Raw genomic sequence first — 26,472 nt, forward strand, 5'->3', positions numbered from 1 at the left:
TGTATCCTCTTTCTGAAGTTGGTTGCTGATGGCATTCAGGCTCCCCCTTTCTTCAGGAGCTCCATAGACCTTATGAAATGTTCCATTGGGGCTTATAGTTCTCCCAGAATGGGTCCTAGCCTTGGTGTTTATCTTATCTACCCAAATAGATTGTGGCTAGAGGAAATCTCGGTCCATGCTCTATGCTTCTGCTGTATTTCTCGTAGCTACAAGAGCCGTTTTTGCATCTATCCTCACAGCTTAATAAATATTATCTGGTATACTGATGGTGAACTCTTTAGCTAATGATTGCTTCAGGGTACCAAATGGGAAAGCTAGTAATTGAAAGAGATAATGAACCTTCTGAACCTCCTGCCTTCCTGGGGGAACATTGGTCATTCAGAAATATTATAGGCCAGGAAGTAGTTCCTGTCCTGTGGACATGGATTACATTTGCCCTGATCAACCAATGTGAGTCATTTTCTCACATTCATCCATTTTCTAAGCTTTTGCTGCCAAAGCTTGATTTACCCGGTACATTTCACAATAAGAGGCTCTGCTGGAGAAAAAAAAAAAAAAAAATTCAAAGGGTAAACTCTGGCTGCTGTTCACATAGGATTTTTCAGAGCTGGGACTAGGGTAACGCCAGCAAGGCTCTTGCCTCCGAGACAAAATGTAAGGATTGCCAAAAAATCTCAGGGCTCAAGATAAATACTATTTTAACAGAGTATTTTTAAAAATAAAAACACAAAAAAATCCACAATGAGCAAAATATCCTATTTTTAAATAAAGACAGGATCTAACCCTGCACTTGCGTGACCCTGGCTCTCACTTGTCACTCTAATTTTGGCCCTGCAGAATCACAGCAGACTTACTTAAGAATAGTTCATCTGAGTTTTTCTGGTGAAGTAACAAATATGGCAGATCCACACAAGGCATCTGGACTTACTACACCAACTGATACATTGAAATTAAATTCAAAATACATGTTGGAAAAGTTTTAAGCATATATGTTTGGAATCGAATGCATGCTTAGATTATTATTTAGAAAAGACCCCAAACAACAAGAAAGTATAGTTAAGTATGAACAACATGGGTTTGAACTGTGTGGGTCCAACTACATATGAATTGTTTTCAATAAATATATCCAAGAAATTTTTGGAAATATGCAACAACTTAAAAGAACTCATAACCTGTGTGGCCTAGAAATACAGAAAAACATTTAAGAAAACGTTAGCTATTGTTTTAAGAATACAGTATATGATACAGATAACATACCAAATGTGTGTTAATCAACTGTTTATGATAGGTAAGGTTTCTGGTCACCTGTAGGCTATTAGTAGTTAGTTTAGGGAGAGACAAAAGAAATATACGTTGATTTTCAATTGCATGGGGGATCAGCCCTGACCTCCACAATGTCCAAGGGTCAACTGCAATATATGACTTTCGATCCACTCATAATGAAAACCCAAATTTATCTATAAAATTGTCTTAGTAATCAACTTCAGTTCTTTGCTTTCCTTTGTAAGCAGAAATGGCTCTCCCTAATCTCCTCATGAGAGAAAATTCCACATATCTAGTCAACAGTTCTGGAAGAGGTAGGTAATCAAATTTGCTACCTTATTTCTCAGAGGTCTTGGCTACATATAACAACAGCCTGTCAAATGATGGATGAAGACACAGGTGAAATCTACCACTGACATTCTTTTAAGAAAACCTGGTACTGGCTTACCAGGACACCACTGGGTCAGGTGAAGCAAAGAACTCGCAGTGTAGGAAAGCGCTGTACCCAACCACCGTAGCATAGTGCTCTTCATCTTCTGTTTGTATCAGTGGACGAACATCTGTTTGAAAATAACATAAATACAACTGTAAATGTTCGTGTAAAACATAATATGCACACCCTAGATGTTTCTATATCCTAGTCATATTAACAAAAACAAGAGACAGCTGAATATTGCGGTACATATTCTTGAAGTAGAAAAATATCCAAATTCAATACATTTTTGAAAGTATAATTTTAGGGGTACCTGGGTGGCTCAGTTGGTTAAGCGTCCAACTCTTGATATTAGCTCAGGTCATGATCTCAGGGTTTTAAGATTGAGCCCACAGGGGGCTCCATGCTGAGTGTGGAGCCTGCTTGAGATTCTCTCTCTCCCTCTCCCTCTGCCCCTCTGCACTCCACCGCTCATGCACTTTTGCTCACTCTCTCTCTCTCTCTCTCAAATAAATAAGTAAATAAATAAACAAATAAAAAAGAAGGCATAGTTTTACTATGAAGGCTAATGCCCAAATGTTAGGTGAAAGGTACTTGGATGTTCCCCCCATGTTTTACCTATCTGGAATTCAATCTACTTGTGTATATGACCTTGAACATCTTCCTTTAGGAAACAGAAGATAAACAGTCTGCTTACCTACAACATCAATATTGGCATTGGCAAGGATAGTACCGTGGACATTTGAAGCTTCACATTGGTACACAGCAGTGTGATTGGGTTGTAGGTTGGTAAAACTGATTTCCCCGGGGGAGACAACATCACCAGCAAATGGATTTTCTGCAAGAGATTAAAGAATGTCAGTTTGATAAAAAATAGGACATAAAATATTTATATACCATTTATTAAATGTGTCACACAGTATTTATATTTTAAGACCAGTTTAGGGTGAATAATAGTTCACTGAAGCAAATTTGTAGAATTTCTTTTCATCAACCATGGGTTTTTCTTTCCAGACCCTTCTCCAACTTCAATCTTTCTTCAAATTAATATTTATTGCTAAAATATTTGTTGATGTCTAGCTCACTGCCTTTCCCTTTTCACACCCATAAATAAAATTTCAGATTTTCTTTTCAGCATTCAAGTCACACTAGAACTAAACCTCACTTATTCTCATAAATTTAGGTCCTGATACTGCCAACACAAATGACATGATCATCATGGAGTGATCCCCCCAATCCACCAACACTGGCTCCTGTGTTCCCCATTTGACAATTTTGTTCCTCTATTTGATTTCTCTGCCCTTGTTCAATTTTCTGATCTATACCATTCATTTCAATTTTCTTGCTTTGCTATTTAACAGCTCATATATTTTGTTTTCACGCTAAGAGTAAACCCTTCTTGAGATCAAGGACTAGATTTTCTACTTTTTGGCAATAAATCTGAGCTTACTCCTGATTCAGGTATAATTCTGGAAATATATTTGGGAAATGAGAAAATCTAACATTTCTGGTGCATTTATTAAGGGCCAGAGAACTCTGTTGGAAGTGGCACATGTGTTGTCTCATTAATGCTGCTCAGAACCTGCTAGATCAGTAGTAATATGTCTATTGTGGAAGGAGGTACTGGATTTTGGAGAAGTGAATGACACATGCCACAGCATTTGGCCATATGCCAAACCTTGTGGCCTTGCTATGACAATACAACCAAGCAGTGTAAAGGAAATATATTAGCCAGGAATGTCCAGTGAGGGGCACAAATGTTAAAGTTTTTAGTTTAAATGACATTACAAGGGGCACCTGGGTGGCCCAATCAGTTGAGTGACTCTTGATTTTGGCTCATGTCATGATCTTGGGGTCTTGAGGTAGAGCCCCACATTGGGCTCTGCACTGAGTGTGGAGCCTACTTAAGATTCTCTTTCCTTTTCTCTCTGCCTCTCCCTGCTCACACTGTCTCTTTCTAAAGACAAGCAAACAAACGAAAAAAATAAATAAAATCCTTTAAAAAATGACATTACAAGATTACCAATAAAACTATTTTTTTCTTATTTTTTTTTATTTATTTCTTGTATCTCTATTATACAAAACAGTGACTATACTAAGTTTTGGTTTATAGAAAACACTGAGTACCACTTATTAAAATAGAAGATTTTAAAAAATAAAATACAATAGAAGATTTTCCCTATACTTTTTTTCTTCTCACAGTCAAAAATGAACATATTTTTACACCTGACTGTGAGCTCCATATAGGCAGGACCTTGTCTGCACGTTGTACACTGGTCTCCAGTGCCTGCTTTTCAGGCACAGAGGAGGTAGTCAGTAAATATTTCCTGAAATGTCTGAAAACCATTTATGTTGGGTGGCATTTTATTCATAGAAGATCTCTGTGGTAGGCCCCCAATAGATACCCATGTTCTAATCTCTACCACTAGAACATATTTTACCTTCCATGGCAAAAGGGACGTTGTTGAGGTGATTAAAGTTAAGGACCTTGAGATGGAGGGATTATCCTAGATTATCTAAGTGGACCTAATGTAATCACAGGCTCCTTAATATCAGAGAACCTTCCCTGGCTATGGTTAGTGGAAGGGAGATGGGACTAGGAAAGAATGGTCAAATATGCAATGATGTTGACTTTGAAGATGGAGAGTCATATGCCAAGGAATGTGGGCTCTCTAGGAACTGGAAAAGACACGGAAAGGGGTCCATCCTACTCCCTCCAGAAAGGAACACAGCATGGCTGACACCCTGATTTCAGCCCAGCCCAAAGAGGCTTGGTTGCACTTTTAACACATAGAATTGTAAAATAATTAATGTAGACAGTTTTAAGCCACTAAATTAGTGATAATTTGATAGCAAACAGCAGAAAATTAATACAATCCTGTAGGGGAGTTTATCTCTTCAGAATGCTCAGGATGAGTTGCTCTTTGAAGTTCTTTAAGGCTGCAAAGGACTGAATCAGATATATAAATATTACATAGAATGGAAATGGAGTTGCTAAAACTACAAGCTCAGAGAAAGACTTCAGAACCTTTAGTCAGCCTACTGTCATCAAACATCCCAACCTATGAATGTCTACAATCCATCTGCAGGGGAGCAAGGAGAGCTATGGTCAAGAGCTGTGGAAGGAACACTGAGCTCAGACTCCAGGGATATGGCTTTGGTTCTACACCTGCCATGATTCAGCTGTGCTCTCTTTTGTAAGTTTATTTTCACATCTCCTTATCCATGAACAAACCTATGGCTCTACTTTGAGAATACATCCAGAACCTAATCATTACCACTACCAACGTAGACCTAGGTTCCCAGGTCTTCCAGGTGGCTTTTAGCAGTAGTAGAAGTAGAAGTAATAGAAGTAGTAGAAGCAGTCATTCAGTTGATTCCCCATTCAGAGGTCAGAAGATCCTTGTTAATAGGTTATATCATGTCATTCTTCTGCTCCAAAATCTCCAAGCGCTGCCCGTCTTATTTACAATAAAATCCCAAGTCTCCAGTCTGACTTTCACCTTTATAGATAATGTGGCCCTGCACCTGCTGATTGATCGTGTGTCTAGCACTGCCAACTCACTCAGCTTCAACCACACTGGACTCCTTGCTTGACATCAACACTCCAAACATAGCCCAGGGTTCTTGCACTCACTGACCTGTCTACCTTGAAAGCTCTTCCACACATATTTACATGGCTACCTCCCTCACCTCCTTCAGGTATTCTACTTAAAAGTAAATTACTGCGAGAAGCTTACTATTATTATCTTAAAATCAAATAGTAACTCTAGGTCCTGAACTTCATTATACTAAGCCCTTACTCAGCTATTTTTCATTTACCACACTACAGCACAGGTTTATGTGCTTATTCGCCTATTGATTGACTCTCCCTACTGGGTTCATTTTATTCACTGCTACCTCCCATGCAATAAGGCCAGTCAATGTCTGGCACAAAGAAGGCATTCAATAAATATTACTGAAAGAATCAATCTGTTAAATATGAATAATCGTACCTGCATTAAAAATGTTCATTTGGGGATTCAAAGCAATATGCGAATGTCCTTCATAAACTGCCAGGTGCCATTCAGATATACAATTTTATGATTTTATGTTTCAGAGAATCTTCATTCCTTATTTTAGCGTCCTTAACATTCTTTATAAACAACAATTGTTTTCATTTCCTTTGGATCTACCTGAAAACTCATCTTTCATTTCTTAGTCTGCTCTCTAAAGAGATGACAAAAAAACCTTCAAAATTGAGGATATCAATAATGCGGGCTAAGGTTTCCTGAATGCTTGCTATGTGACAATAATAATAAACAATAATTTAGGACTGTCTTGAGCATTCTCTGCATGGTGTTTTCTTTAACTTACATAATAACCCAAGAGTTGGTATAATTCTTCCTCCCATTTCACTGATGAAGCAGGTTTTAAAAGAGTCATTAACAGGCCCAATCACACAACTAGTAAATGGGAGAGCCTAGATGCAAACATCAGCATTCTCACCCCAGAGTTTGTAAACTACCACAGTGTTCTACAGATAAGCCTCTATTCTGGGTGGTTGACCACATTTACCTCATTCAATCTCAACCAACTACCATTAGCTCCCTTGTGCTGTTAAAAAAGTAAAGCTTTGGGAGATTTAGTAAACAGATCAAGATCATACACCTGAGAAGGTGGCATAGCCTAGATGGAACCTTAAGTCTATGGACCACTAGCATGTCTATCCTTGACATGAGTGGGTTCAGGACAAAAGAGACTTATGAAACCAACATATAATGTAAATGTAAACCAACAATAATGTAAATGCTCAAAATTAAGCTAATCTGTCAACAAATAAAATTTGTTTTACCCTACTTTCACAAAAACATTCAAAATGACCAGACCTCTACATTAAAATTGAGGATTTTTGGACTTCTCAGAGTTCTGTGCTGGAACATGGCAGAGTAGGGAAAATCAGCCTCAGCCTTTGTGCATCCTGATCCTTCCATGCTCAGCCCATTTGGGAGGGCTCACAGTTGACTAGACAGAGATTTTTCTAGTTTGGGGTACTTTTAGAGCTCTGTTGAGAACATGTAGGGAGCCAGGGGTAAGGGGCATGGGCCCAAGCTCTACAGGTCTCATCAGACCTATGAATTTCTCAAATAATGGGGGCAGGCATGCCAGAGCAGGTCCTTATAAAGAGCAGAACTCAGGGCTAGGGTCTCTGCTGCCTGGGTCTATGGTAAGTCCTACCTTCCAACCCACACTCTCAACCACTAGGTTGCTGCACCTATTTCTTCTCAGGGAGAAAGAGAATTCTTCCCTGGATTCTCTTTCTCATTCAGTTGCTTTATTTTTTAACCATATTTTTATATACAATTAATGTAATGACCCAACAAATACAAATATCATTTATGGCTTTCCCATAAATCTAAGCATAAATCGAACTGCTTAGAAAGATGCAATTCTGGATTTCTTGGCTGGATCTGTCCTGATTGTCCAGCCACTTCCCAAATGCATTTTACATAAAACCAGGTGTCTGAACATCAAGTGTCCTTGCACACCACTGCCTTCAGCACTGCATCTATCACAAGTGGTGTTTTCACTCACTGTCAATTGGAGAGCCATTGACTCTCCACTTGATTGTGGGTTCAGGTTCTCCTTCTGCCTCACATAACAAGATACCACTGCTTCCGGTGCTATACACACCACTCTGAGGCTTCTTCGTCCAGTGAGGAGGCTCTGGAAGTAAAATGAAGATTATGAGTAATTTTATCCATGTCAGAAGTTCCAAAAATGTTAAGGCCTGTATTTCTATACTGCACCAGCAGATGGCAGACACAATAAGTGTTTCCCTTAGCTCTTTTCCTACTTGTTCTATAAGGCAAGGTGGGCACTGTTTTTGTGTTATATATAGGGTGTGTGTGAGTGTGTGTGTGTGATCTAATTTGGACTCTTAGCATGTATAATAAAATAAACATATATACAATCACTTTATTCAGAAACACACATATCTATCTCATTAACAGAAAATGAAGGAGGGATAAGCAGATGGTTATGTTTATTTAGTGCTGGCTACAGCTTATTTTCAAGCTGCAGCAATACACCTAAAAAGACTGATACTTGATAAATACATTTTGAGAATTTTTTAATGAAATTAAGAGGTTCAGCATTTATTTTAAATATTTCTTAATTAGTAACTTTGTGGCATTTATATATCTCTATATCTACTTATTTACCTTAAAATTTTGGGAAACATTATTTTCCTAAAGATTATTTTTTATAAGGTGGGGAGAAGGAAGCCTAAAAACAACATTTAGCTTCATGTTCTCAAAACAATGGAGGAAAAAATGTATTTAAATTACTTGCATCTTTACATGTCCTAATGTTCCAATATTATAATTCTAAATGGTGTTTCAGTACAGAATGAGACATTTGTCTTTAGTGCAAATATTACTCCCATATCTTGTCACCCTAAGTATATTACAATGTCAGGAGTGAATAAAAGATTTAGATTAAAGTGTGGATGGTTTGGATAATTTGATTCCAAGAAAATTGCACAATATCTGCAGGTAATAATTCCCATCAAGTGTTGCTTGGTTATTTCCCTCAAGACATTTTTGGATTTCCATTTTTGCCAAAAGAGAAACTCTTTTAAAGATACACATATGTGTAAAATGAAAAAAATGTCATTTAAACTGCTTTTTTTTAAGAAAATGGGAAACAAAGGATTATGTGAAAAGAAAATGCTTAAAAATTCACCAAGAAAAGGTACAAATATACAAATATACAAAAATATACAAATAACCCTGGCAAATTCAAGTGCCCTAGTAATTTTTCCATAGAATGGGAGTTTAGTTACTAAATCTTAAATTAAATATGTGTATTAATAATCTACAGTCTGTAAATATTTAGTCGTTTAGGTTAAAATGCAATCGTCCAAATTATAAACTACATAGGACTCTGAGATATGTGTATATGTGCATGTATACGCACATTTCTGATGTTATTGTTACTTTTTTTCTCTTTTCACACAACAACAATCAAATTAAGCAGTTGAGTTAGAAAGAAAAGTTCCATGAACATGAAAATTTCCATGTTTACTATAGTACACTATTGTTTTTCAGTAAACTGCTTTCAGAGCAAAAATTAAATGTAAAATCATAAATCATAGGGATATAATGTACAGCATGTTGACTATAGTCAATAATTCTGTATTGCATATTTGAAAGTTGTTAAGAGAGTAGATCTTAAAAGTTCTCATAAGAAAAAAAAAAAACATTTGTCACTATGTGGCCATGGATATTAACTAGACTTAATCTGGTGATCATTTTGCAATACATACAAATATTGAATTATTATGTTGTATACCTGAAATTAATATGTTATCAATGATATCTTAATAAAAATAATAAAATAGATCATGTGATAATGACATTTTTCTAAATATACATGCATAATAAAATCAGGATTTTATTTCTATTCTCATCTTACAAAATTTATTAACTGCTAAGTATCTGCATTAAGCTTAAGTTATCACCCCATTCAACTCTCTCCTTGCAGACCAAGGACTGAGCCTCGGAGATGCCATCTAACTTGCTCAGTGTCAACAAGAAAAAAAGCCCCATTCTGTGTTCTTGCCATTCCATGTAATCTGCAGACCTGTAAAGTGAACAGAACTGAGACTCCAATGTAAATGTGATGTTATTCCTAGTTAATTACTATTTTATTAATTTGGGCCACTGATAGAAACCAGGGCCATATCAATTTACCAACTTTCACTTTGTGCTTCTAAATCCAACCTTTGCCAACTCTATCCACTGGAGGTTGATATCAAGAGATTTTGTATATTCACTAGGAATCATCATTAAACTTGCCCTTAGCCCTTATGGATAAACTATATACACACACACACACACACACACACACACACACAACGCCTGGACATTTGTTTTTATGCTTCTCAGACAAATAAAGAGCCAAGGCCGAAACTTACTCTTCCTTACATCATCTCCTTATATGAGATCAGACACAGGTGGAGTAATATGAGTTGAGTTGAAATGACTGATCCCCAAGACTCCAGTGAGAAAGGCATGGGGAGTAAAGAAGGAACCATAGATAGAGGCACTCACTGACTTCTAGTAACTCACTATCTCATAATTTCATGTCTTGGTTGAACATATTTATCTACCTGCTACTTTGTTTACAAAAGAACATACTGGGAGCCTGAAAACAGGATATGGATCAGGATAGTTTTGGTAAGTGAACTTAGGCTAGGGACAGGCAGGAACAGAGAACAACAATTTTTTCCAAAGCTTAGAGCATGTAACTCTACTCCTGAAGGGTAAGATCTCGTGGAAAGGATGAAAAAAAGCTCAAGAGAAAGGGAAAAAAAAATGGCTAAAATGCAAAATTCTGAGAGACAACTTTATCACTGAATCCCATTCTTTTATCTATTAACCTAACATATATGGTAACTGATGAAAACTACTTACCTTGAAACTTTACTCATTTTGTCATAATTGTAATAAAAAAATAATTTCTCTATGCTGTTTAAAAGTGAGATGCAAATTACTGAACATTTAGAATATGATAAGCAAGTTAATTAGAGACATTTATCACTGGAAGGAAAATGAAATAAAATAGGAAATTTGGTACCTCTAAAACAACACAAAGGCTATTTTCTAGTAATAGATGCATGCTAAATATCTATATTCTATTAAATCAAAATTGTTAGGTTCATCAAACTTGGATTTACTTGTAACTTTTTAGAAATAACAGATTATTTGAAAATGAAGCTTTCTTAAGTATATCAATGAATTGCATTTGAGTTCATGATATCTTTTTAAACTACAAGACAATTATGGGCATATAATTACATATAAATATTTTACTAGCATATTAAAATTCAAAAGTCTTAAATGATTCAAAAGTTTACTACATGAATGCTGTTGGTGGGAGTTAATTTTTAAATAATTAGCTGAAATGTGATTGTGGTTATATTTTGGTTTTTGGAATTAGAATATTTTAGATGCTATTTTAATATAATTCCTTATTGAATGTATATTATTTATATCATAGACACCTAGAAAGGATAGCTGTGCTTAGTCAAGACATCCTGGCTATTTTGCTTACATGTATTACAGAATTTGAAAATGCACATGGTTTTCATATTTAGGATGCTGTAACTTAAATTACAGAATTTGACTGTGCTTAGTAATAAGAAAGAAATATCACATAGAGAATATAACATGCTTTTACTTAAACACAAATGAGTGTTTTCAGAATGGACTTAATTTTCAAATTTCATAGTAGCATTGCTCTGTGATCATATGGTATTCCTTGTTATTTGAGTTTCTAAACAAGAGACAGAAAAGGGGAAGAAGGTGCAGGAAAGCAGAAGACAATTGAATAAAAGTAAGCTTATGCATTAATGAGGGTTATATTTACTGCTTTCACACTTAAAAAAAAGAAAAACTGGAATCAGAGGAGACAAATCATAAGAAATTCTTTTTTTTCTTTTTCTTTTTTTTAAGAGATTCTTAATCATAGGAAACAAACTGAAGGTCGCTGGACGGGAGTTTGGGTGGGTGGGGCAGGGTAACTGAGTGACAGGTATTAAGGAGGGAACGCGATAGAATGAGCACTGGATGTTATATAAGACTGATGAATCATGGATCTCTACCTCTGAAACCAATAATATTTATATGTTAACTAATTGAATTTAAGTAAAATTAAAAATATCAAAAAAAAAGGAAATATTAAGTATAACTTTATGCCAGTAAATTAGAAACTGTGTTCCCAGGAAAAAAAAGAAAAAGAAAAACTGACTTCTTGGGCCCAGTTTGCTTTTCACTTGTATGTGTGAAGAGAAACTCCTAAAACATACAACTGAGGGCACATTTAGTAGCTTCTCATTAAGAAGAAAAGATTAAATGTTCCTAATAAAAACATAATTTACATCTCAATAGTGCTAATAGCTGTTTTATGAATAGTGAGGACAATACCTTCAGGAAACCTATATTCCTTTGGAGTCCTACAGTCAACATTTTAAATTGCATAATTAAGTTTACATCCTTGATTTTTCTTTTTTTTTTTTTTTTCTTGCAACCCTTGCAATTCTTTTGAAAGCTTCAGTCTTACAGTCAAGAAAACCGTGGCCAGATTGTTAAAATATTCAGCTACCGTAGCAATGTTCCAGCCATCTGGAAGGATTTCTAATAGTCAGCAACTTGGATCAGTTAACAATTAGACATGTCTGGTTTGTGGGGATGTGTTTGCACTGGGGCAAGGGGGTAAAAGTTTACAGAAAAATATCCCTGTTGCATGGTGTAGTCGAATTATACAGCAGCATCAAATAATGACGAAAAATACATATGTAAACCTCTCAAACCCTTCCTCTCCGAATTCCTTTGTGAATAATTTAAAGTCAGAGGAATATATCACTTTTGGCTGTTGATATTTATGCATAATATTGGTGATATGAGTAATATTTCTCTCCTAACTAGGTTTTGCTTCTTTTGAATCAAGGAAAATGATATTCTCATCTTTGGTTTTCTGTTCTTCTAACTACTTAACTAATCATATACGTGGTGGGCGAGGTCTTGGAAACGCAGTGTTATTCCAAACTGCAGCATGGCTGAAACAATTACATCGACATTTACTTGTAAGTGGAATTTGTGTCTGAGTCTTCATTTTTCTTTTCCCATTAATTAAAAGTCAGACTTTCGCTTAGGTGTTCCTTACACAAACAGAAGGCTTAAGAGGTAAACTTTATTGGAATATAAATAGAAACCCTAGAGTATCAGTTCACTAAATGGGACCTTGGAAAAGACCATTCTTTTCCCTAGTTAAGCTCGCACATTACTAAATAAGTACAAATGCAGTAATCAATCCATTAATTTGATCAATACACCCAACCAAACCATAGATAGGAGACCTCAATATAATCAGACCCACAGAAAACGTCTGCATCAATCAGATTCATGAGATGCCTGGATAACCTTTACTTGCAGGGCAGGTATACCTCCAATAATGACCTTGTGTGATACCTAGATTTTTTTTTTAATGATGACATCATGGCCTACTTATTTCTGTGAATACAAGATATAATAGCTAATCTTCTATTGATGAAAAGGCTTGGGTGTACAGAGATGACTTGAATATAATGTGTATTTTGCATATTTGGATAGAAAATTAGTATTTATAGCACCTAGTCTACTCTTTCCTCACAAGTGACATATTGAATGAAGATCATGTGAACCCAAGATATGGACCAAAAAAAAAAAAATGTATCTAGGAGAGAACTAAGATAATTTGTCCAACACCCTCATTTCTTTGAGGAAGAAACTGAGGTACAGAAAGGTAAAGTAAATTGATCAAAGACACAGCAAGTTAATGTAGGCTTGGGAAACAAGCTCATGATAATACTCATGATAATTATTCCTTCTTTTGTGATGCTTACTTCTTCTATGATTTAATATTATGCAGCATCATACGTTTATTATAATACAAATTATGTTGAAGTCATCCGTGTCTAATCTCTGACATGAGATCTTTTCTTACCACTTGTTCCTTTTATAAGGTTTTGTGGTATAAATGACAAATCTGGTTTATTGAAGTATAATATAACCCAGTACCCACTCTAAAATTAAGTTTAAATGGCTTACCTGTTTTAACGTATATGCTTTAGAAGTGTAGGTCTACTACATACAGCAAGTCACCTTTTTTTTTTTAATAGAAGAAAAATAAATCAACATGGGGAATGTACCTTCTACTATAACGTGAAAATCATGAGTGGTTGATCCTAAGAAATTGTTGGCTGTACAGCGATAATTCCCTCTGTCCCGGTAGGAGACATTCTCTATCTTCAAAGTCTTGCCATAATTTTCTTTTGTTTCTCTTCCTTTTGGTAAATCACCACCTATTTTGTTCCAATCAACCTGTGGAGTTGGTCTACAAAACAATAATGAATGATAAACATTTTTTAAAGTGCAAAACTAAATTCAAAGAGACTTATAGGACATATCCCTTAACACATTGCTTTTATGTATGCACTTGGAGCTGCGGTAAATAAAATTTAGTCTTCCCAGTGCACAGACCTGCACACCACCCTCAATGGTGAATATCAGATTGGATCAGATCTCCTTTACTGAAAGCCCCTTTAATAATCTGCTTCTGTGGAAATCTTCTGTGGAAATCATGTTTTTTCTACTAAGAGGACTAACTACTTGTAATAGCTGAATAGGTGTGCCTAGGTAAAAGGGTAGATAGATAATTGGACCCACAGAAATATCACAAGATAGTTTTTAAATTTTTAATGTATACAAGACATATTTCAAGTGTTAAATCTCCTTGTGGGTTATTTGAAGTGGCTAATAATAAGTGCCCTCCTCCCTGTATGAGTTTAAAAACAAGATAAAGTAGGACACAACAGAAAGCAGAGGGAAGCCTCTTAATCCTAATAAAGCTGATAGTGGCGAACGTGGCTAAGACATGACACCCAAATGTGCTGGCCGGATCTAGGAACAGCCTGATTTAGGGCAAGGTGGGTTCTGCACAGACACAGCTACCCAGATGGCTTTCTGCCTCTGTTGGGGAGCAGAGGAAAGAGGGAATGAACCACATCTACCTTGTTTAGAAGGATGAGATCACCTAATTAAAACAAAGAAAAAAACAAAAACAAAACAAAATGAAAATAAAACTTAAAACTTGTCACACATTAAAAGAATAACTTTCTCCACCTTAGAGAGGAAAATGGGAGTGGGAATCAACCCAGCTGGGTTTAAGAAAAATCCCAGTACAGGAAAACTAGACAAATGAAGGATGGGTACTTTCTATGACTCTTGTGATTGAAAAACTACGTGGAGGGGTATCTGAGTGGCTCAGTTGGTTGAGTGTCCAACTCTTGGTTTCAGCTCAGGTCATGATCTCAGGTTGTGGGATCAAGCCTCCTGTTGGGCTCCACACTTAGCAGGAAGTCTACTTGAGATTCTCTCTCTCTACGTACCCCTACCACCTGTGTCTCTCTCCCTCTCTCTCTCTAAAATAAACAAATAAAACCTTTTTAAAAATTATATGGAAAGCACTGATGGCTGATTTTAACTGATAATTTGTTTTCTCCTCTTCAGTTGGCTATATGGATGTAATAAACTTTATTTTGCTATTTTTATTGATGCTGCTTTTTCTTCCTCACTCTATTTTTATTATTAATAGCTACAAGAAACTGATATATTCCAAAGACAGACATTATTATCATCACTTTACCAATGAGGATTCTGAGGCTCCAAGAAGTTAGTTCTTGTGCTTAATGTCAGTAGGGTAATAAATGACATGTTAAAACTTAAGTCTGCCTAACACTAAACTTGTTCTTTTTACCACTGTGTTCTATTTTATTTGTGAATTTTGTGTTTTTTTCCATCTCCTTTTCCTTCCTGTGTATTCTTGGAATATATGCTTGTAGCCAAATTAATTAGCTACTAGTTGATAACTGAACGATTACCTCAGGTTGTTTCTGTCAATTATCTCAGATTGTTTGTATTGATAAGGCAACAGGTAAAATAATTCCATTATTATGCAAATAAATATACTGGAGGTAAAGCTGCAGATCCTTTAATTTACACAGATTTGCTCTCTTCCCCTTGTCCACTCAAGGCTTGAGTGCTTAACTGCCTTATAGATTGGGAACCACTACTTTATATCTGACCAGCCTGCAAGCACAGGGCACACTTCTGTGGGAAACAAAAATGATGCTCAGACAGGCAGCTGTGAGAGGATATTAGCTGCCGGCTCCTGAGCACACCACCTAACAGGATGCAGGGCTCAAGTCTCCTAACTGCTTGCTTTCTACACCATCTGTCAAAATGGCAGTTTGCCAAATTACAGGCTGCTCTGGACCTCGGTTCCTCCAAATCAGTTTTTCCATGAGTCCAGGCTTTAATAGTGCAAGCATCTCACTTTTCGTAGGATTTTTTTTTTTCCCTTTGGCCAGGCCTTGAAAACTAGTCTAATCCTCTCTACCTATCCCCTGAAGAAACAATAAAATGATTACCTATTAGTATCAGGTGAACATGAGACCTAATTTACTTAGGACGTACATATCCCATTCCAAGAATGTCTAGTTATATTCTTGTCAAATTTTTTCTTTCCATTTTTAAAAAAAATTAAGGTATATTTACTAACAGTATTTGAGTAATGAAATTTTGAGGGAAAATATACTGCTTAATCCCTTTTAATATACAAATATTAAATACACTACCTCATAATCTCAAATTTTTGTTCAGGTCCTTGTCCAGCCAATTTTTGTTTGTATACTTCCTTATATACTTCCTACATTTTTAGAATGTAACATCTTGCAACAGAATCATACCTAGCTTAAACTCATGACTTTACAAAACACAAAGGAAAGAGAGAGACAAAATAGTTTTAGCCCAATAATCAAAAGAGGGAAGTGACACTATCCCCCTCTAATCCTAATGAAGATTTTACAGGGTGGGGGTGAGTATGAACTGGCACATTAATGTGCACTTTTCACTCACTGCATCTTCTTCTGAATGAGATTCACAGTGTCATTTTAATGATTCAAAATTTCTGCCTTGTTCACAGAATCTATAGAATAGAAACTCTGTTTAGTATTTCCTGTTTTAATTAATAGTATCAACATACTCATTATGACTAACCATTTACTGAAATATCTACTACAGTCTACTTCTTCAGATTCAGAAACAATACCAATCTTTGCTCCCCCCCAACCCCCTACCTCCCTTAACTGAACAAAACAGTTCATTTGGTTGAAATATACTGAAATCGTTAAATTTAGAGGTAGTTTAGGTCTGGAGGAAGACAGGATTGAATTCCAGCTCCACTTTACACTGAGTTTGAAGAAGTGAATCCAAGCCTCTGGGTTTTACTTACCTAACCTGCAAATGGGAATAATGATAGCCCTGACATGTGGTGAGGGTAAAATGAGCTAATGCATGCAAAGTACAAATTACAGTGCCTAACACATAATGAAGAGTACAACATCCAGGTTATAATGACTTTTGTTACTACAGAATATTTATGGCTTAAAACTTCTTAGAAAACAATTTCTAAAGAACTCTAAAAATTTTATATGTAAAATCTTAAAGAGGACCAGGTAAGATAGATTACTCAACACAAACCCAGTGTAAGAAGAAATCAGTTCAGGTGAAAACTCTAACAATCCATCAGGAATCATTCCATCCCAAGAACAACAGATATTTACGTCCTCTTCCTTTTTATATATTGCTTCATGACACTGCATTTTATAAAAAAGCTCACGAGAACATTTCTGTTATTTTGAAAATCCATGCAGTTCCCAGCTAACTTAAGAGGTAATTTAAGGCATGTGTGGGGAAAAGAAAAAAGAATCACTGAAATGTTCAGACTGCCCAAAGAGTCAACCAAGAATAGTGATGAATCCTGAAAGAACTGAATTGCTACTACTGTAAACACTTATAAATAAGAACGACAGAGCAGGTGGTTATCATCATGATTCAACTGAACCTGAGGCTTTCATCTTCTCACATAATACAGAGATCAAACTTTCCCAACAGAAGCCATTATCATAAAGAACATCTAACTAATTAACATCAAATACACTTTGGCAATTTCAAGCAAGTAAGGAAACTGTATCTTTTTTTAAAAAGATTTATTTATGATTTGAGAGAGAGAAAGCAAGCAAGGGGAGGGGTGGAGGATGAGGGAGAGAGAGAAAATCCCAAGCATACTCCCTAATTAGAGGGGAGCTGTATGATGCTGGCTCAATCTCATGACCCTGAGATCATGACTTGAGCCAAAATCACAAGTTGGGTGCTTAACCAACTGAGCCACCCAAGTGCCCTGCAACGTGTATATTTTTGCTAGATGGAAAGAGACATTTGCAAAGCTTAGGGGTTGCAAAACCATTAAAATTGACTCTTTTTCTTCAAAAACCAACTTAAAATCACTCATTGAGAATATATGCTGAATTATGAATGAATACAATTTTTAACATTTCAAATTCTTCTTCACTAACCAGGCACCCAGCTATAAGAAGCCCTTAGCCTCCAAGCTAATTATGTAAACTCGGGTATTGGGATGGTGGAATGTATTTTGCCATGATATTCCCAATGGTAATGGCAAAGGATATGTGGTGGTGGTAAACATATAGGGATGGTGGCAGGGAAGAGGCAACCTTTCATGACTAAGAATTAAATAAGATGGCCCAGGCAGCCCAGGTGGCTAGGCGGTTTAGCGCCGCCTTCAGCCCAGGGCCTGATCCTGGAGACCCAGGATCGAGTCCCATGTCGGGCTCCCTGCATAGAGCCTGCTTCTCCCTCTGCCTGTGTCTCTGCCTCTCTCTAATAAATAAATCTTTAAAAAAAATTTTAAAAATAAATAAATAAATAAATAAATAAATAAAGATGGCCCTTATTTGCATAGACTTAAATACTTATTCAACAAACATAACAATTTTCAAGAGATGATCAAGTGAAATTTCCTTAGTATTTTTTTTGGAGGTTTTGGTAATATGCATTGATTTTTCAGATATGAAAATGTTGAGTTAGTTATATAATTAGGTGAAGCTCTCTAAAATTACATGGTCCAGAGACACCTGGGTGGCTCAATGGTTGAGTGTCTGCCTTCAGCTCAGGGCCTGATCCCGGAGTCCTGGGATCTAGTCCTGCATCGGGTTTCTTGCATGGAGCCTGCTTCTCCCTCTGCCTGTGTCTCTGCCTCTCTCTCTCTCTCTCCCTCTCTCTCTCTCTCTGTGTGTGTGTGTGTCTCTGTGTGTGTGTGTTCTCTCATGAATAAATAAATAAATAAAATCTTTAAAAAAATACATGGTCGGGGCCTCCTTGTATGGAAAGGTCAGCAGGGTGGAATAATAGATAAATAAGGCTCATTGGAAGCTGAAAAGGAATCAGAGCTCATAGCTCAACAAGAAAGAGTGGGGCAAAATGTGAGAGCAGAGAGACAAAAACCGAGCACCAACAGTAAGAGGCTGACAACTAACAACCTTGGGCTCCAAGGATGGCATCTCCCCACTGACTTAGGTAAGGAGAATGTTGTCATTGTCACCTCCATTCACACTATCACAAACTGACAGAGCAATCTAATTATAAATCAATCTCAGTCACAGCCTGAAGTCTGTAGAAGTCAAGTGTAAATTACTTTCTCCAGAAATGTAGTAACAGAATTTTTTTTTAAAGAAATCATTTAAAAACGTGTACAGAGGATTAACTGCTTAACTGATGCATTCTTCTTTACAGAAATGGATGGACAAAGTCATGAATAGGGGTCAAGTTACTCACAGGCCTTCGGCAAAACACTCAAGCAGCAGGGTGTCCCCTTTGAGGATGGTGACTGTAGACTCACTGCCACTTTCAACAGGAGGCAATAGCAGTCTGGGTTTTCTTTGCTTGATCGAATTTGCTATAATACAGAAAAAAAAGTCCCATATTTGTTCCAAACAAAGAGTGTTCCAAACAAAATCTTGTGGCACTCAATCTTCCTTAAAACATACTTAAACATATTGTACCTCTGTATCTATACGTAGATATATTTTTTAATATATTACCACTTAAATAGTCTCCATTCTTACCATGAAGCATGGGTCATCCCTCAGATGCATTAACTTAAGGTAGCACCAAGTTTTAAGAAGGTTATGACTTACACCACATCTTCAAATTTCAGAAGTTCAAGATAATTGGTTTCTTGATGAAGACCCTTAAAAGTTAACTGATAGCCCATGATTTATAGTCTACGCTTGAATCATACCTAGCCATGTTTGATGGCTGTATATGTATTTTTATTTAATTTAATGTACCTAAGTATTTGATAAGATTCTTGTTATGATACATCTAATTTCCAAGGCCTTGCTCCCAGAAATTCTGATGCAGGAAGTGTGTAGTGGACACCATGTACTTATGAAGGTATCAAGTTCTGTGAAGTGCCTCTATTTATATTCTTAGCTCCTCAAAGAAAAACACTGTTTTAGGGAATGATTAGGGAGCACTCTCACTAACTACATGTTGAAATGTTCCATTTGTTACTTTCTCAAGAATACTTTTCAAATACAACGGCAAATGACAATTTGATTTTTCAATGTAAATTTTAACAATATTTCCAAATGTTCACTCAGATTGTTTTTTTCCATCCAATGTGGATGTGATTTGACATAATATGGAAAGTGTAAACAGCTGACATTCAGAGTAGAGAAATGAAAGGCATAGGTAGCAAGGTACACGTGCTCTGGTCCTTACAAGTATGTTTATTGAAAAATAATTGTTGAACATACACTTGATGCAATTATTTTTACTGAATGGTAAAAAATATAACATACATGACTGGGTTATTGACCTCAATGGTAATGAAGTTGGGGATGTATAATCAGTCTACCGTCAAACAGAGGGCGCAAGCAAAAAAGACCCCGATCCAGCCCTTGTGATGTTGCCAGTATGTATATCAGTTATCTAGATTAAACCACTCGTCCCAGTGATATAAAGGACATGTGTTGCATTCAAGTAAAGGGTTCTTCTCAGCGTGGAAAACTAGCTTACTATATAACTCAGGTTTACTCAGGCATCTTCCATTAAACACTAGTTCTAGTAGATGTTCTGTTGGGGGGGGGAATGAAGCATTTCACAGACAAATGAGTTTGGAAAATGTTGCAGACTGTATTCTTTCTCAAAGTCACAATGGACAGTCCCATGTTCAGTATTCTGAGAAGTCTTACTAGAAAATAACCACTTCACTTTCTTAAGTCTAGTGTTTCTCTACTTCTGTTGATACACAACCATTTCTTTTTTCTTTCTGCACATAACAGCTATCCATCAAAATGTCACCCGACAATGACAGACATTTTGGGAGATGCAAAATAATTACTCAATTAAAAATATGCATAATGTATGTGAGTGTATGTATATTTATCTATATGAATTATATTATAGTTATAGTTATACATTTACATAGTGATGAATTTATAATATCACTCTTTGCTTAAGTATAAGGAAGGAGGGGATAATAGAAACCTCTATGCTAAGGAGTTTTCCATTACAGAAATATTAGTATTTTAATATGCTAATGAAAGTATTAAAGGAAAAATTTAAATTCTGAGATGACAATGAGCTACTAGAGGTAAAAATAAATGCTAACACTCGTCATGTGATCAACTTACCCTTGGAACCAATTTCTGTGGATGAACTTGAGTCATTAGCATGCCTTACTGAAATAAAAAAAATGAAAGAAAAAACTCACAAACATAATGGTAGATGCTGATATCAATAATGAATGAAAAGTCACAGTTTTCTCTTAGAAAGATTACAAAATGAGATATAACCATGCTTCACTAGAACATCATCTTAGAGGATATATTGGAAAAAAATTCTAATGAACTTAATCTTGAACTACCACAGATGAATCCAGGTCAAGTGAACATACATTACAGCTTTGTTAAAGAGAATTGAGGCTGCTAAAAGGGATGCTATAGTGAAGCCCTGGCATAGTGTATCTACACATAACAATGGAAAAAACCATGAACCAAATTAGACAATGGAATGGTAATGCCAACTTCCAACTCTACTGGAGCCAATTTTTCAGTCAGTGAACTGTTGGGGATTATCTCTGCCCTTTGAATCTTACGGTTCTTTCTCCCACTAATGACTTTTTCCCATTTGGGAACCCAGACTGGCATCTGCAGAATCAAGTTGGGAAGAGAAGCAATTCAAATAACTTTGCCAATTTGGGAAGGACAACAAAGCTTGATGTGATAAAAATTGTAATAGTCATTCTTTTTATTTTTGACTCTGATTTTCTTCCACATTTGCAGCATGCTGGTTACTCAAGATCACAATGCATCAAAGCCTGAGACTCGTTTCAGAAACCCCAGAATATTGCTGTGTATTTCACCCACTGCAAAGGACCAGATCCTGAAGACGTCAAATGAAATATATATTTGTGCTGTGAATTGAGATTTGATTTTCTGGCTCCGAGAGGCAGAGCTACTGTAGATCTGCAGCTGCAGATGTCTCTTTCATCTGGATGAAGTCTCTAGAGTTGAACTAAACAATGGTGGAAAATATCAACCCAGCTTTAACTGGCTTCAGCCAGAATGAAATTACAGGCACATTTGTATTCAGCATTCACAATGGAACGATAAATTATTTGGACTTACAACTGTTAACTGTGAGTTTCATTGGCATTTTCTGCACAATAGTCCTCAATCTTGGGAATGCGGCAAAACAACAGTAATCATTCCGACTGTCTTTTTCTTCCACATTTGCAAAGTACAGATCTCCCTTTTGACTCATGTATACTCTTTCATCTTGTTCAATGTGTTCTAATTCTGGAAAGAAAGATCTTGTCATTAATAGGGGCAATGGTCCTTTATTGTGCCTCATCCTCCTTCTCCATTTTCCTTTCTTCCCTATTATTTCACTTCATTTTCTTTTTCATGCTTGCTCTTCCTATTCCTCACAAATCTGGTCTTACAATAAAAACAATGAGTGAGAAGTAAAAACAAAACAATAAAACAACAAACCCCCTGGGAGCATGCTTTCCACCATTAACCAAAGAAGTCCACTGGTGGACAACCAGCTCTACAATCTACCTCTCCTTGCCATCGAAGCCTCTGCTTCTGTAATGGCTTATCTGAAAACTGGTTCAATTGGTCCAATCAAACAGATCTACCCAAAAGTTGTGCTTGAGATACTAATCTGTCTTTCCTCGATGCAATCTGGAGAGTTCTAGGGTGATTGGAGTCTGGAATGTCTGGCTGCAGCCAAGAATAGTTTCTTTCAGTTTCTTCCAAGTATTGCACAAATATTATCATTTTCTCCACGGGCCACAGTGAGAAAACATTTACGACACATTGTGAAGGCACATGCCAGGATTTTATAAGAAGCTGGAATTTCAACTCGAGAGTTAATAAATTTTTTTTTGGTGAATTAAACACAAAGGTTAATGCTAGTTTCTCGGTGGGTCACTGTATGTAGCAGGTAGAGCATTATTAAAATAGAAATATAAAGCTAGCAACACAGACCCAGGCCATCCTCAACTTTGACATAATATCCCAAAATTAAGTTATTTGGAATATAGAAAGTATTTTTTTCATAGACATACTTTACCACATCAATAGCTTCTCTCTTTCAGATATGATAAAATCAAGAGATATATTTAAGAGTTTTCTAGTGTTTTCACATATATCCTTAACAGGATAGTTAAAACTTATTCCATATTGATAATGTTTTTCTTTTTTTCCACTTTCATAATCTTACATTATTTTTTAATCTTTGTTCACCTATGCTATCTGACATGATGCATGAAATTAAAATCCTATCGATGGAACAGAATGTTACTTACCAATATTCATCCAGTAAATGTGTAAAGGTGGAAGACCTTTGGGAGGGTTGCATTGGAGGACAATTGGATCTCCCTCCTCCACTTCAAGAGGGTCAATTTTTTCTTTTGGGAATTTTGGAACATCTAGTATAAAAAATAATTTGGGACAATATTTTAAAAATTAACTTTTAATGTTACAAGTAATATATTAAAACCTTCTTTTTTAAAAATAGAGTATTTTTAATAAATTCAATGCCCCAAATCTTGGTTTTCATATCTCCCCTGCAGAAGAAAATATTGTTAAGAGTCTAGGGTACAACCTTATGTAATTTTCAAAGTGCTCCAACAGTGACACCTGAGTTGCTCAGTGGTTGAGTGTCTGCCTTCAGCTTAAGTCGTGATCCTAGAATCCTTGTATCAAGTCCCATATTCAGCTCCCCTCAGGGAGCCTGCTTCTCTCTCTGCCTATGTCTCTACCTCTCTCTGTGTCTCTCATGAATAAATAAATAAAATCTTTAAAAAATAGATAAGTAAAAGTGCTCCTACATTTTACAAATGTAGACAACAAATATTTTTGCTGTGTTACATTGATTGGGAACAATATGCTTGTTCATGTTTCTCTACATGGAGATAAAAAGTGAGTTTAAATTCTGATAGATATCATATATTTTTTTCTTCAAACACTGTGATTTATTTTCTAGGCAGATATATCTTCTCTGTCTCTGGCTTTATTGTGGAGACTTGAATGTGATGGGCAAATATTCCATTCAAAATATAACCAAGCTAAATTAAAATTCAAAGCCCACAGAAGGAAAATGGTACAAATAACAATGAAAAGACAAACATGATCAGTTTAAGTTTCTAAGAGAAACTTCCACATTGGAATCACTCCCAGGAAATGAAATTTCAAATGAAATGGAATTGATGAAGGAAAGGAGACTTTGCAATATTTTAACATATTGTTTCCCATGCTGGAGACACTTTCCTAAAAAAGCAACACAATTGCAATAGGAATATAAGTCACAATATGCAGAATTTGAAATCCAGCATAAATGTGTGATTATTTTATGAAATTATTTACAAGGTAGTTTTAAGAATATTCAAAATGGGGCACTTCTGGTGGCTCAGCGGTTTAGCGCCGCCTTCAGCCCAGGGCCTGATCCTGGACACCCAGAATGGAATCCCATGTCGGGCTCCCTGCATGGAGCCTGCTTCTCCTTCTGCCTGTGTCTCTGCCTCTCTCTCTCTCCCTGTGCCTCTCATGAGTAAATGAATAAAATCTTAAAAAAAAAAAAAAAAAGAATATCCAAAATGTATTCTGCTTTAACACTCTATTGATATGTTTAGATTTTATTAGGGGACTTTGAGTGATAGAATTACTGAGGCTCTTATAGAAGATGAGGACCTTAAGGTATTTATTGCTGGCTTGAAGGAATTTATTATGGGGTATTCTATCTTTGCATTTCATTCCTAAATGGTGGTTCACAAAAGATTATCATTATTCTTGGAAGTCTAAAGATATATACTCATTTATTATCAAATTCTTCTTGAGGAGCTTTGTGCATTTCGGATGTATTTGTTCTCTTGACCCTCAACCCTGACCCCAATTCCTTAGTGGTTGAAGGAATTTGCTGACATTTCTCTTATCGATGCACCAGCTAGTTACAATGCATTGCTTTTTGTCTAAATTCAAGGACCCTTCAAGGCTTAGCACTGCAAGGACAGTGGGTTATACACAGTGCCTTTGCCAACTTAGAAGGCAGGCTTCAGTAATGTCACAGTCCTCAGTGGATTCCCTCTTTGCCAATCCATTGAAGCAGATTTCTCTTGGCAAGGCTGGAAACATATTTGAAATGGCAAATATCTTGGAATCAGGCTTTCGCTCCAGGTAGCATGAAATTTCCACCAAAAGACTGGAAAAAAAGCAAGTTTAGGGCATTCACTATGGTAAGATCTTATAGATAAAATATCAATGCCACCTATTTGGTAATGCCTTAGCTTTGACTGAGAACAAATGCTATACAAATCATTTTGTACAAAGTATACCTCATTGAAAGTATTGTGCAGAACCTTACAAAACTGTTATGTGCCCAAAGCTCTAAATTCAAATCACTTTTTTAGTGTAACTTGCTATAATTGAAGCCCCATGTTCTTTGGTATTGAAGCTAACAGTGGTGTTGGATAGCTACTGAATCTGTTTATACTCAGATACAAGAGGCAACAGAGGAGAGAAACGTAGAACAGACAAAGAAAGGAGCCTGTAATCCTGTTTTATAACAAGCAAACTTTACAATGTCTTATAGGAATACATAGTTCCCTGGGTGATATCTATTGTAAAGTAGCTAATTAATAAGATATATAAAGCCTTAATTGGAGAGCTGCCCCCTCAGAGTATTCAGAAAGATCTAATGATTCAAACAGATAGTACTGCCAGTGAAGCACTATCATCCATGCATTAATTAAATCTGGATTATAAAATTCTAATTCCAAAGACGTAAATATGTAATTCAACTGACTTCCAAGGCATCAATAATAAAAATAAATAAAATAAAATTTATAACTCTATCAAACCCTTTATCACATACCATCAATCTTTGGAATAGTGTTTGACCAAAGATTAAATGAATATCAGGAAACAAGGGAAGGATATTTATATGTTTAATAATTTAAGGTCTGAAATAGATTTATAAAAGACATTAATTTGTCAGTATTTTTTTATGGTCTTCTTTGACTTTGAAACTATTTAGTAAGTCTGATTCCATGCTAGAAAGTGAACAATTTAATGGCGACAGATAAATGTGGAATTTAATTACTGTAACTCAACAGCAGGCATAAAGTTTATCTTAATTCAAATAAAGAAATGACTCCATTTAAAAATAACTCCAGCCAATGACTTTGGCTAATTGTGTTTCTCTAGTGATAAACATTAGCATTGTTGAGTTTGAACAGATGCAATACTTTTAAAAGTGAATTGTAAACATTCATCTTTCTTTTGTGTAAGGTAACTACATTGCTTTAGCTTGCCAACATATTTTAAATGAATTTTCCATCAACAGTAAAAACACAATCACTTAATTATGTTTAACTAACGCTGGACTTGACCATGACATGGCCTTTCCACAAAGAAATCAGAATCCACTTGTCCATCAGTATCTACCTAAGCAAAAGTTTAAGAATGTTTGGAAATCCCATAATAACCAAGTCTACATGGAGTCAGTTTCCTTTATGTATAATCTCCCTACCTATCTATCTGCATTAGGAAATCAAGTAATTGATAATACTCATCTTTTTTTTTTTTACTATTCTCCAATAGGCTTTCACAGTTATTATTTAGTGTTGTAGACAAATTTGTAGTAACAACTCCAATGGCATAAGTTTCTAAAAATCCAGCCAGAATCCAGCATGAAAAAACTCTTTCAGAAACCAGTTAGATGGATAGCAGTCTTCTTACTGGAACCATCAATATAAAG

General features: G+C 35.9%; 1 protein-coding gene across 9 annotated transcripts in view; it reads right to left on the reverse strand.

The window, feature by feature from the left end:
- Positions 1-26,472, reverse strand: part of CHL1 (cell adhesion molecule L1 like) — a 195,940-nt gene that overhangs the window by 34,894 nt on the left and 134,574 nt on the right. For 8 of the 9 annotated variants that reach the window (XM_077858043.1, XM_077858035.1, XM_077858038.1 and 5 more), the window contains 8 exons: positions 23,024-23,146; positions 21,837-22,007; positions 20,841-20,888; positions 18,976-19,096; positions 13,431-13,615; positions 7,271-7,402; positions 2,394-2,534; positions 1,712-1,823 (listed from right to left, as the gene is read on the reverse strand). In XM_077858043.1, the coding sequence (XP_077714169.1) occupies positions 1,712-1,823; positions 2,394-2,534; positions 7,271-7,402; positions 13,431-13,615; positions 18,976-19,096; positions 20,841-20,888; positions 21,837-22,007; positions 23,024-23,146 (1,033 nt within the window). The remainder of the gene's footprint in view (positions 1-1,711; positions 1,824-2,393; positions 2,535-7,270; positions 7,403-13,430; positions 13,616-18,975; positions 19,097-20,840; positions 20,889-21,836; positions 22,008-23,023; positions 23,147-26,472) is intronic. The other variant, XM_077858042.1, reaches the window with a different exon arrangement.

Source organism: Canis aureus, chromosome 19 (assembly GCF_053574225.1).
Source record: "Canis aureus isolate CA01 chromosome 19, VMU_Caureus_v.1.0, whole genome shotgun sequence".
NCBI lineage: Eukaryota > Metazoa > Chordata > Mammalia > Carnivora > Canidae > Canis > Canis aureus.